Source organism: Diadema antillarum, unplaced genomic scaffold (genome assembly GCF_040938485.1).
Source record: "Diadema antillarum isolate AM-2024a unplaced genomic scaffold, OU_Dant_1.0 seq00000382_RagTag, whole genome shotgun sequence".
NCBI lineage: Eukaryota > Metazoa > Echinodermata > Echinoidea > Diadematoida > Diadematidae > Diadema > Diadema antillarum.
In genome coordinates, this window is record NW_027271380.1 from 1,512,789 (window position 1) to 1,526,106 (window position 13,318).

The 13,318-nt window shown below is 38.8% G+C and overlaps 1 protein-coding gene across 1 annotated transcript; it reads left to right on the forward strand.

Moving 5' to 3' along the window:
• Positions 1-3,739: 3,739 nt before the first annotated feature.
• On the forward strand, positions 3,740-4,660 carry LOC139731663 (uncharacterized). Its single transcript, XM_071642553.1, has one exon. It carries the CDS (start codon positions 3,740-3,742, stop codon positions 4,658-4,660), a length of 921 nt encoding a protein of 306 aa, XP_071498654.1.
• Positions 4,661-13,318: the final 8,658 nt, after the last annotated feature.

Here is a 13,318-nt window from a genome sequence, read left to right on the forward strand (position 1 = left end):
TACCTATACATGCTTTTTGCTGTTTATTATCTGTATTTATCATCACACTCAGACATATTAAAAAAAATACATATATTGCTTGCCTATTGGGGTGTCTATATATATGGAATAAGAGAGTGTTACTATTTGTCACATTGGATTTCGACGATGATACATTCATTTTTCTTCCAGTGCCACTGTTGTGTATAAACGAATTTGTTTAGTGATGGTTTGTTTTGTTTGATACATTATACGAGGTGTTTGTTTGTCTTTGTTTTTTGTTTTTTTTTTCTGTTGAGAATTTTACTAGGCAGGTAGTTCACTGCTCCTTTTGCGATGATGACATTTTGAGAGGACGGTGCAATTTTCCCCCGCTGCTGACTGCGCAGCTGAAGGATGTAAAATCCCCTCCCAAGCTTAAATGTAGCATGAAACTGCTGAAAGTGATTGAAATGTGGCCACACCATTCACTCCAGGGCCCTGCGGCATCCAAACTGCCGTCCGCCCCCGCAAAATAGCTGACACAACTGCCTGATTGGAGAGCGTTTGGTTCAGTGCGCCCCGAAAGTTAGCTATATCCATTTCTCCCATCAATGCCCGGAAATGAATGACAATTTATGGATAGCTTTTCAGCTTGAATCAAACTAGCGGTTCCTACCGATTCGCATTGATTTTTTTGCCCGCCTGGATTGCAACGGCGTGGACTGTCGGACGATCTGCTGTCACGCAGAAAATTAGAACAGAACTGATATGCAATTCTAGAGTGTCCTTTCTGTTCACTCCTATTTCCCTGCAGTATAGTTCTTCCCGTCTGTCTGTCTCTCTATCTACTCTCTATCTGTCTGTCTACCTATATCTATCTATCTACCTACCTACCTATCTATCTATCTATCTATCTATCTATCTATCTATCTATATCTATCTATCTATCTATCTATCTATCTATCTATCTATATCTATCTATCTATCTATCTATCTATTTATCTATCTATCTATCTATCTATCTATCAGTCTATCTATCTATCAGTCTATCTATCTATCTATCTATCTATCTATTTATCTATCTATCTATTTATTTATCTATCTATCTATCTATCTATCTATCAGTCTATCTATCTATCAGTCTATCTATCTATCTATCTATCTATCTATTTATCTATATCTTTCTATCTATCTATCTATCTATCTATCTATCTATCAGTCTATCTATCTATCAGTCTATTTATCTATCTATCTATCTATTTATCTATATCTTTCTATCTATCTATCTATCTATCTATCTATCTATCTATTTATTTATTTATCTATCTATCTATCTATCTATCTATCTATCAGTCTATCTATCTATCAGTCTATCTATCTATCTATCTATCTATCTAATATCTATCTAATCTGTCTATCTATCTATCTATCTATCTATCTAATATCTATCTATCTATCTATCTATCTATCTATCTATCTATCTATCTATCTATCTGTAGATGTATTTATATGTATCTCACTTCTCTTTTTCCTGACATTTCCTTCCAACCGCAAGTTCCCTTTGCTCAGCAGGCTTCATTTCCTCACAATATATAAGCATGTTTTCTGCCTCTGTTCCTTCTCCCAAATCTTCTTATACTATGTGTACATGTTCTCCTTTCTCCAGCCTCGGTTTATCTTTGCCTTCGAGAGTTTTGGGAAAAACAATGTATTATTTGTTTTTTCAAATTTTCCTTTGCTCTCCGGTACCCTGTATATCATTTTCTTCCTTTTTTCTTTTTTTAATCTGAATCCTTTTCTGCTTTCCAACGTAGCAATATTGTTTCAACTGCGTAAGTGGTGGCCGAGTTCAGTTGCTATGGGTAACAGGTTTCATAGCTCTCTCAGCAAAAGCTCGCTTGAGCCATTGCAATCAGGTTGTGCATCTGTCATGTATCATCCATCAAGTGTCATCTCTTACTTGTATCTTTCTAACATTTTCCTCTTCTTGTTTTTGAAGAAACTCTTGTCTGAGTTTGACCAGGTTTTTGGAGAAATCTTTTCTTTGGGTCAGCTAATATAAAGCTACTCAAATGAATTTTTTTCTCATTTTTTTTTTTGTGTTCGTGTTCGTTTTCTTTTCTTTCTTTTTTTTTTGGGGGGGGGGGGGTGGAGCAGGGAGGGGGACAGGATCCCAGAGAGTGAAAGTTGTGTAGCTCGCAATATTCCGAGAAGCATGCCGAAAGCATGCAAACAACTCGTCATATAAACACTTTCGCACGTAACAGCTACCTTTCTACCCCAAAAGTAGTGATTGTGATACACCAATGGAGTCCCTTGCATCAGTATAAAAAAAAAGTTAAGGAGGGAATCCATTCATGAATACTTCAAGAACTTCATATTTTACTATATTATGTTCAAGTTCAAATTTGTTTCCCCCTTCCACAGGGTTCCTTTATCAAATAATATCATACACACAAATATATACAAAAAGAGATATGTATGTACATGCAGATTTAACTCATGATATTCTTGGCCATTCTAAATACAATAAGAACAGCAAACAGTTACAAAAATCAATTATAAATTGCAAATTCTTTTCAAAGTGTCAGAAAATTACCTGACAAATCATTTCATAAGAAAACACAATCAGAAACATTTAGTGAAATGTAACCACTTTTTCATAGATTTCTTTTCTTTCAGATTTCTTTTACACATATACTTTTCCATATCATAATAACTTTTTATCGCTGACATGATTTGTTCAAAAACTGGCAAACAATTTTTGCATTTGGCTGTAAAAATTTCTTTCCTTACTATAATCATAATACAATTGAGGGCACTGTTATTACGTCCATAAAAACCAAATAATTTATTTTGATTTGTAAGCTTAATATGAATAGCATTACGGAACAGCCAAAAAACTTACTTGCAATTTTCAGGATTCTTTTATGTCACTCAAAAAATTCAAATGTATTCCTGACGATCATGTGACTCATGCATGTTGGCCAAAGAATTAGATCTCAAAAACAGGGTCCTAGAGTATCCAGACATTCGTGAGTTTAACATCTTCTCTAGATGAAAAAGTAGTACAGTGGCTTCTTTTTCATTTTTGCATTTTTTTTTTGGGGGGGGGGGGGGTAAGTGAAAATGAAAGATGTTCATGGTAATTCGAGGGATACCCAGAGGAAGCTAGCAAAGGTAACCAAGGGAATACGAACTCAATCCCCATCTCTTGCATTTGATTAGCATGTTTTGCATCAATCATCCATTGGAAATGCAAAATTGCAGTGAATAATATCTATATGTTCATCAAAGTGGTGCCTCGGGGAATTTCTCTACAGATCCAAACCCCAGATTGCAAGCGTTATCATATTCCTCTATATTGAAGTAATATGAATATGTTGTACACTGTAAATACATTATTATAAGTATGTTACTTGTGTTTATTGTTGTTGACAGTTGGCCCCTTAGGATAATACAATTGAGAAATTGGGTAGGGGGAATGGGAAAGGATCAAACTGCTCTTGAAGTTCGGATGAGCAGCCCCAACCCCCCCCCCCCCCCCAGTTTGTGTAGCAGAGTGCCAGAGAATAGTTTCTTCACTCTATTCATCGCCATGTCTTGTTTTTCTCTCTCTACAGATTAATGGACGCGGCAGGGCATGATGTGTCATAACAGGTGACAAGAAGTTCACCTTCCCATCATTGCCCATACATGTCCATTCTTTTGTCACTCCAACTGACTTCCCACTGACCAGGAATTCCCATTGGTCAACCCTTTGCGGCTGCAGAGCAAGATGGCCGTCACCTGGCAGGACTTCACGGTCTTTGGGTCTTTCATGTTCTTTATCGCCATCGGCTGGACGTTCAAGGAGAGCTACGTCAAGTTCACGCGCTACCGCACGGACAAATCGGAAGTTGAGGAGGAGATGGAGGGTGTGATGATTGAGCAGTGCTTCAAGAGGTCCTGGATTGAGGGGGTCATGGTTGCCACCAGTGTTACCGTCATCCTCCTCATCGAGATGTTGCCACACATTGAGAGGGGCAACACCAAGATGGATGAAGAAGCACGCTGGTTCGTCTACGTGGTGTGGCTGCCTTACGCGCTGTACAGCGTGGTTCTCCTCTCCTGCGACTTCTACAAGACGTGGATGCGGATATGGATCAAGCCATGCATTCTCCTTGCCCTGCTGTGTGAGTACGCCCTGATGGCAGCCCACCTGGGGGGTCTACCCGCGAGTGTGGACAAGTGCATGTACACGCCCGTGTGCACCATGATCTACTTCTCCGCCCTGGTGGTGGTAGGAGAACTGCTGGTACCAGAACTCGACCAGCTGGCGTGGCTGCGGTGCGGCTGCTCGCTGGTGCAGGGCACGTGGTTGGTGCAAATCGGTTGCACCCTCAGCATGACGGGGCGCGAGTGGCGCCGCGAGGAGGGCATCGGCCTCACCATCTTTGTGCTCTTTCTCTGGCACTGCATCCTGGCGTGGATCGTCATCCGAGTTTTGAGGAGGACCGTTAAGGTAGTGACCACATCCAGGCCAAACATGGACAATGCCTGGGAGTACTTTGACCTCTATAGCGACGATGAGGATGACTTCTACTATAGCACAAAGGCGACAAAGCACATGGGATGGATGCAAAAGGGAGGCATCCAGCTGACTCACGAACAAGTACTCGCCCTCGGATGGAGAGCAGACTTTGCTTCACTCTCGTGACGAAAGCCTGTATGCCCTGCAAAAATCCCCTAGTCTCTTTCACTTTATATTTTCTACCTTACGTACCAAAAGAAGATTCAAAAGAGTGAGTGAGTGGGTGTAGTGTATGTGTGTTACTTTGCCTACACCTGTCATTACTTTGTCTGCAGTCATTGGCAGTTGTATGTTGTTGTATCATTGCTCTCAAGAAATTAAGCCTTTTATAGAACACATCCTTTAATGCTTGTCCATGGAAATTACTTTAAACTAATTGATTTGAAATGAGGCAAAAATGGTAAATACATATCCTATCCATGTACTTTTAAACTGAATGTGTCTAGGCATGTACCTCTTCACCAATGGGGGATTATGTAAACCTCACTATAAGGGATTAGGAAATCTGCAATAGCTTTCCAGCAGCACTTTTCCATCGCTCCATCTGAAATGGTTGCCTTTCTTACTTTGTTGTCAAGATCACTGGATGAAATAAGGTCGCAGCATACTGCTGTGTGTACAGAAACATCAAGATTTAAAGGGCAAATGGTCAAGAAACTAACCTAAACTGTGTGTCCCCAATCTCCCCTCCTAGAAGAATGCAAGCGACTTTAAGATGCAATCGAAAACGGAGCCTGTTCAATTGTGAATATTTCAGGAGGCAAATTTTCTGTTACATTCGAAAATTGCGGTGCCACGGTGTGTTCTTGGTATTGCTTCCCGATAAGAGACAGCTGCCCATCCCACGCGACAAGATGGTGCATTTCAAGCACGGCATTTTCCCCCTCTCTCTTGAACTCGGCAGCTGCCATATTACAGGCACGCAGCCAAACTGGAACACAATACCAAGCGGAATAAATTTCCCTTAGTGGAATCAGGCGCAAGAGGGGGCCCCTGAAATCTATTCCAGAGTCAATGCATGCGGGTCATTCTCCCGTGACAAGATTGAGGTATACGTTCTTCCATCTATCAATTTGAAGGCAATTCGATGGGGGATTTGGGAGCAACAATGGCATATTTTCCTCCCATATATTTCCACTACAACATGGTACCCATCCAGCATGATAAGGATAAACAAAGACTGACATCCAGTACTAGGAGCAGTGATCATGTGACTGATAGTTTTAGTCATGACACCTGTTTTAACGCCGTGTATTTTTTAAACTCTCACTAAGAATTGATTTACTCGTGTACTCCTTTTAAAGTCTATTAACAAGTCTTGGCCAATCATGGAGAGCAACCCCCCCCCCCCCATAACAACATCAGGAGCACAAAGTCATGCGACGCACATGTGACACCATACAAGCAACAAGAAGCTGTTCGAATTCTTGTCAGATCTTGCAATGATTAATAACTCATGATGATGTAATGCTCCAAACAGAGAGAAAAAAATGAAATGAATGATGGAAAATGTAACAAGTAGAAATGCTTCTTTTATAAAAGAGAATTGGAGCTTTGAAAGCTCAAGATCTTTTCAACCTGTGCATCACTCTGTCTTGATGGTGGAATGAGGAGAGGATTTGAATCCTCATGGTAAGCTCTCTGAAGGGATTATCAGATTAACCTAAAACACGATATAACATTTTATCCGTGATTATGTCAAAGTGTCAAAGCTACTGCTCATTATTTGAAAAGCTTCAGTAGGCTTTTCATGTACATTTTCATATACCTCGTAGGGGGGACTTGAAAAAAAAATGAGGCAGAAAACATGAACAAAAAAGTCCCACTGCGTTTAACTGATATTCTATACGCAGAACGTGTATTCACATTTTTTTAAAGCATACTACATTAACCTTGAGGGCACCATGGATATTTCATAATGAGGTAGACAATGGGTTATGCCTGCATTTTTATATTCATCAGGCTTTCTCATAGGGTGTAAGAATATTTACAATGTCAGATGTAATTGACTATTCATGCTCTTTGAACTTACTCATAACATTGTCCATTAAGGGAAGCATCGGTGTATTAAGTCCAAAGTCAAATATAACTGCAATGCTATTGATGTGCTATACCTATCACTTAAAGGTGGATGTGAGTCAGGAACTGATTCAATAGGATTTGTATGTTTGGGGAGTGTGTGTGTGTGTGTGTGTGTGTGTACGAATGTATGTCATTTGTCACAGTTAGATACATTTTGATTGGAAATCAGACTAAATGCAAACCTTCTTCTCTTGATCTTTTCTGCACGGTCCATGAACCATTTTTATATCAGTCCTCGACCATTTTAAAGGGGAATTCCAGAGGATTTTCATAATTTAACATCATGTAGTACATAAATCAATAGTGCCATGCGTGGATATTTTTGAATTTATCGTGGTCCTTGAGATAATAAGTCAATACCCTGAAAGCCCCCAAACAAATTACACTGAACAAGCATGATGATATTGGAGGCCCTTATACTCCAGTAATGTACAGCAATGTAAATCCGTTACCATACCACTTGCTTAACAACTTCACCCGTGTAGACTTTATTCATGCTTTCATCTTTTGTTCTGTTTCCTTGAGCCCCAACTCATGCATTCTTATATGAAGCTGCTTTGTCATCATCCTCATTCATTGTGATCTTTTATACATTTTGAAAACATTCTTATTTCTTACCGCAATCATTGCAAATTCTGAAGCTTCTATACCCAGTATACCCAAGGAGGTTTAAGAGATGGAGTTCCAACTGGCTGTAATCATTCCGTTGTCAGTTTCCTATTTATATACAAAAGAATTCAACGGGCGCATTTATGCCTTTGATGATCGGGGTTCGATGCCGCCGTCTTGCTGCGAAATCTGAAGATTTATTTTAAACGTTAACATAATGTTGGCCATATTCTGCTTGTTTATTTATAGAATGAAATGGGATCTCACTTACAGAGACTCCAACCCTCCCGTTTTCGACGGGAAATCTCCCGCCGAAAACCCATTTTTGCAAAATCTCCCATTCTCCCGCTTGGGATTTAATTTCTCCCGCCTTGGCTCTGTGTCTCCCGTTGGAAAGGATTTCTTACTTATTGCTATCGTATGTTGAAAAAATAAGCCTTATATAGCACCAGAGAGCATCTAGAACCCTAGGAACTTCGCGCTTCGCACAAATCAACTTGGAGTCTCCCGTTTGCTAGGGGTTTCAGGCGGGAGAATCTCCAGATCAGAAGGTGCTTTTGGTTGGAGTCTCTGCACTTATCGATGAGCATATACAATTAAAATCAATCCCATCTAGAAATATGTGCAAAAGTGCAAATCAGAGTTGAATCATGTGAAAGCGTTTAAAACTGTACCCTCCGGAAAGCCGGTTTCATCACTTTTCCACTTAATTCCGACTAATAAAACTGATATGGAATAATCTTTTAATATCATTTCCTTTTGATAGATATATCAGATTAGTTCCCGGGCATGCTTAGTCGAGTAATTTTCATTTTTATTTCATCATTTTTTTTTTTTTTTTTTGCAATTTCTATTCACGCATCCCCATCACGAAAACATATATCTTCATTAGAAATTTTCTGGTGATATGCAATGAGACAAAAGTCAATTGTCTTCCTATCTGCGCGGCGGGTCCAGTTTGGCACATTTTATCATTTGCGAGTGGCGGCATCAAACATGGGTTCAAAGGAAACAAGACAGTTGTGACTCCATCCTCTTGAACCCCCTTGGTATAACCAATTTATGTTTAAATGCTAAAGTCTGCATGCAGATTATCCGGAAGTCTCCTTTAAGTCTAACATTAAATGGAACCATACCAATCGAAAAGAATGAAACAAATGAACGCCGTAGTGATTTTTTTTTCAGTCAAAGAAATGTGCATATGATTCATTCAATAGTCAGAAAAAAATATCATAATCATAAATTTCTGAAGTTTTGTAGTAATGGTTCTTTAATCACACACAAGCAATTACTCAGTTCAAATGCAAACAATTCAGAGCAGATACTTGTGATAGTAAGACTATCCATGTGAATTTTTGAAAGCTGAGGGGGGGGGGTCAAGGACCAATGGTAACCCCCTTCCCCCTTTCTCAGACCCTGGATAGACAGACATTTATTTTCCTTAAACAACAGGGAGCAAAGAGGATCAGGCAGGAGATATCTTTCATCATGTGGGATGGAAGAATCTTTGAAAATGGCCTCAGGTTGACACGTGAGATAATTAACTGTCATTCAAACGGTCACATCTTTTCATTATTCGTTCAGTTTTTGCTCAGTTTTCAGTTACCTGCTCTTTTAACACATCGAGCTTCATAACTTCCCTCTGGTCTGTTTCCCATCAAGTCATGAATAAATCAGCTATCAAATCCTTCTGAGCTTTTACTCGAGCAATAAATTGTTATATTCATTTTGCACTAAATATAGAACTGTACTTTGTTGAACATTTTACTTCTCATGTGCCTGCATTTTGTATTTCCTTGGTTTTGTCATGGCGTATTTGGATAAATAGGACGGTTCTGTGATTGACATCGAGATATATATAGTTTCGGTACTAAACCAATTCATGATAAAATACTGTTTGACACATTACTAAAACAATGGAAGAGGGGAATTTAAAGATTCCTACTTCTTTATGTAGTGTGTGTTTTGCTCTAGTAGTCATCTGGCTACCTTAATCGTTGTTTTTATCTTAAACGTGTTGAATGTTCGCCACAGTTTAGTATAATAGTGATTGCAACTTGTGGTTTCTTTGTTTAAAATATGTTCTATAATTTCTCTACTTTTGTATCTTTTTTATCATGTAAGATTTATGTTCGTCATCAAATGTGATCTTTAGCGTAATATTAGTATTGTGCTAGTGTTTTATCTTCCCTGATATTTTAACTTCACATTAAATAACTCGTTTCATTCGTACTGTCATCACTTAAAGATTCTGATTGCACCTCACTGTACTTTTTTCAAATCCATTCAGCGGCAAGTAAAAGAAGAAAAGATTATTTCATGGTGAAATATATTTCACAGTGAAATATTTCATCATGCGAACACACGTGATGTAAACTGCACTCATTACTGTCATTGTTATTGCCAAATCTAGTGTAATTTGAGGGGAAAAAATAATCAGCTAATATAAGATATTGTCAAGTACATGATTACCTGTTTATTGCTGCATTCAAATTACGTGTATGATTACAGCCTTCCCAACATGGGATTGTCCTGGCATGTCAACAAATGCTATGTAAAAAGTGGACTACAAGTCTTAGAATGTATTCAATATCAACAAGTCGACTGGATGATTTGATAATACCCTTGAAGATCCTCAGGAGAGAACGCTCTACACAAATGTGAATGTGTTAATTCACTTGCTCATCGAGATCCTCTTGTTCAGTAAAAAGAAAAGATGATTTTTCCTGGGGACACATGATATCGGAGTAGTCTCTATCAGGAGATATCTTCAGATTTTTGGTGTTTTCTTTTCTTTTCTTTTTTACATTATCACAAAATAAAATGCATAACCCAACCAAGGAAGGTATTGTTTTATTTTCCCCTTGTTTGCACCTCACTTGCATTCACATTTCATTGCATTGTGTATGACGACCAAACATTTCAAGTTTTGGCTATTGAAGAACAATAGAAATGAAGTAAAACCAAGTTTAGGGGTTTTCGTACCGTAAAGATGAAATCCACCCAAAAAAAAATTTATCAATTTCATAGGAAAGAGGAAAAATCCCTGCAGGAGAGTGCAAGATTGATCAAAATCGGATAAGAAGTACAGTAGGAAAGTTATGACATTCTGAAATTTCATTTGTTTTAAACACTTCTTAACCAGTAGTTATTAATATTTAAATCAGCAAGTTGATGATGTCATGCTCTCACAATTTCTTATTCATTTCATATACAGAAATGACAAAAATCTCAAATTTCAGCTGTATGAATATAAGACTTGCCCTTAAAACCATCCAAAAAAAATCTTACCTCTGATATATTTTGCTATGGGGATATGTTTTTTTTTAACCTGTAATAGCTAAAATAGACATTTCCCCGAATTTCATATAATAACATAGAAAAAGATTGTCAGGGTAAGACATCATCAACTCGCTCGTTTGAATATTCATTAGGACTGGTAAAGAAATGTTTCCCGGAAAAAAAAAAATGAAATTTCGAAATGTCATATCTTCCTTATTTCTTATCCGATTTTTATCATATTTGGAACGTTTTGTAGGGATTTTTTTTTCTCTCTTTCTTTCGGAGTTTATTCATTTTTGGGCTGGATTTCCTCTTTAAACTGTCAGAGTATGATATAGGCGTATAGCTACTTTCCACTTGTGAAGCATATAAGACGCTTCAAACAAAATCACGTCTGAAGTTCAATTACGGAGGGGAGTCAGAAAGAGAGAGGGAGAGAGAAAAAAAAGCAAGAGCTTGGGATGATGGCGTTAGTGCCAAAGTATAGAGGGATGTCATACTAAAAGTACGTTCTCCTCCACGGGTTTTATCTGTGAAGTAGGCTAGCCTAGCCTGGCCTCTTACACGATTGAAAGGGAAATACTTGGTGCAGTGTACTTTCAACTTGCATAGTACACTGTACACTGAAGGTGACAGGCTGAGTTGTGAATGCAGTATTCCTGTTTTTACGCTTGCAATACATTTATTGAAATCTTACGATAATGATGGATGCAAAAAAATAACAAGAAACCACTCGTGCGGAGTCAGATGTGTGGAATACGAGAGCTAGCGTGCCCAAATCCTTGGTCACAATCGTGAGAAATTTCATCTTCTAGCTAGAGTGTGCATTAGTTTAGGCTCTAACGAACTTTAGAATCGATATCCTTCTAGTGCTTGTAGAGAAGATAATCTGCAATCATTGAAACGGGGACAGTAATCCCCACCACCCCGAGAAAAACGGTAAATCCCCAGTCATGCATCGCAAAAGATATGCTCAAGATAGCATTTCTAAAAGGTATGTAAACTCGTTAAAAGAGTATTGGTACAGATGAATGTTGAAGCTAAAATTAATGTGCAGTGTGTTTGAGAAGTGGCTTGGGAAAAAAAAAAAGAAGAAGTCTGAGCCCTGTTTTTCACAGGGCTAGGTTATACACCTTCGAACTATGTTTCTTGTGATTCCACTGCAGGTGGAAGAAAAGCAACATTCATCCACTTCTCTAGATGCACTTTTTCTCTCTTTGTGTGTGTGTTTTAATCTTAACCCAACGTGCAGTGAGGATGGTACCTGAAGTGAAAATCATGATTGATGCAGCTCCCTTATATGCCGGGGCCTCAAAGGTGACACCGATCATTATGCTCAAAACCCCTTGGTGTCTCCTATATACGATTCGTATAAATATTTACTGCCACAGGTCTATAGATTCGAGTCAACTCGTACACTGCCTAAGATGACGTTACTGAAGGTGCATTCATTACTGTGTCTTGGTGGTGCGTGATTGCACATGGACTATTTCTGAATATGAGCGGTCCGTCGGCATTTTGGCAAAGCTGTCACTGTCGTCGAAAATCACTTGCAGCCATTAAGCTTTTTCTTTCCGCGGGAATAGCAAACAAATCAACTTGGTTCAGCTTGACGATTGCTTAAAAATCCCTGCAAGCTCCCCCCCCCCCCCTCCCCCCATCCCATGTTGATTCTCTGTACAGTGAAGGTTAAGAAATCAGCTACATCATGGAGCTAGCAGCTCCATGGTTATACATCACGGAGTGATCAGCCTCTGTATCTTAACTCGACCTTTCCACTATCACTTATGATGCGGGGACACTTTTCCCCTAAACGCCAATCAAAAGCAGAGATGATTATGAAAAAAAAGAAAAAAAAAAGAGCGTGCAGTATAGATTGACATGGCCCCAACGGATTCTGAGTGTGTCAGGTAGCAAACACCTTACCATCTGTGTTTCATAGTCGTCTGGTGACCCGACTACACGGAGTGCCTGTCAAGAGGAGCTATAGTTTCAACGTCTCCGACGAGTGTCAATTACGGTGTCAAAGGAAATAGTATGGTCCTTCCCTGCGAAGGACTATATGGGGCTTCACATATAGAAAGAGATGTTTATAACCTTCGTAATTGTCACTAGACTCGATATGAAATTGATTTTGTCATGAGATATGTCACACAATTTTAGATTTTGTAATGTGACGACCCAACTCGTCAAATAGTCAGATCTCGTCACTTTTATTGATTGCTTAGTAATATTGTCCTGAAGAAGTACTGTTTGAAAGACCACAGTGTGACCTACAATATTTTAGAAGCCATGGGAAAGAAGAACATGATAATGCTAAAAGTAATGACCGTGGTGTTGGAATACATATCAATATCATACATACATAGGCCTACAGTAATAGGCCCTATACGCGAGAACTCGCAAGAAACCATGATGCTTTGAATTCTAAAGCACATGTATTATACAATGACATAGAAGGAGGTTTATGATTCGTCGTGCTATCCTTTAAGAAAAATACAGAATAATTTTGTGCATGTTTTTTTTAAGCAGAAAACAATTCATATATATCAAATTAAAAAGCAACAAACAAAAGATAGAAAAAAACTAAAACATTATTTGGCTCATATGGTTAAGTTGTCAAAGAAACTTGTAAAGTGCCAACCTTAAAAAAGTGCGGAAGAAAATGTCGATATTACGTTCTCCTTTTCCTCTTTGTACTCTGGGAGAACTCTGCCAGTGAGGGCATCAAAGCGACATGTTCGGCTGCGGATCACGGAAGTATAGCGCATTCTTTCATGCACGAAGACGAAAGCAGTCGCGTGCGCCGAC

What these genes read in the sequence shown, in the direction of transcription:
- LOC139731663 (XM_071642553.1), top strand. Translation starts at nt 3,740, where the DNA reads ATGGCCGTCACCTGGCAGGACTTCACGGTCTTTGGGTCTTTCATGTTC.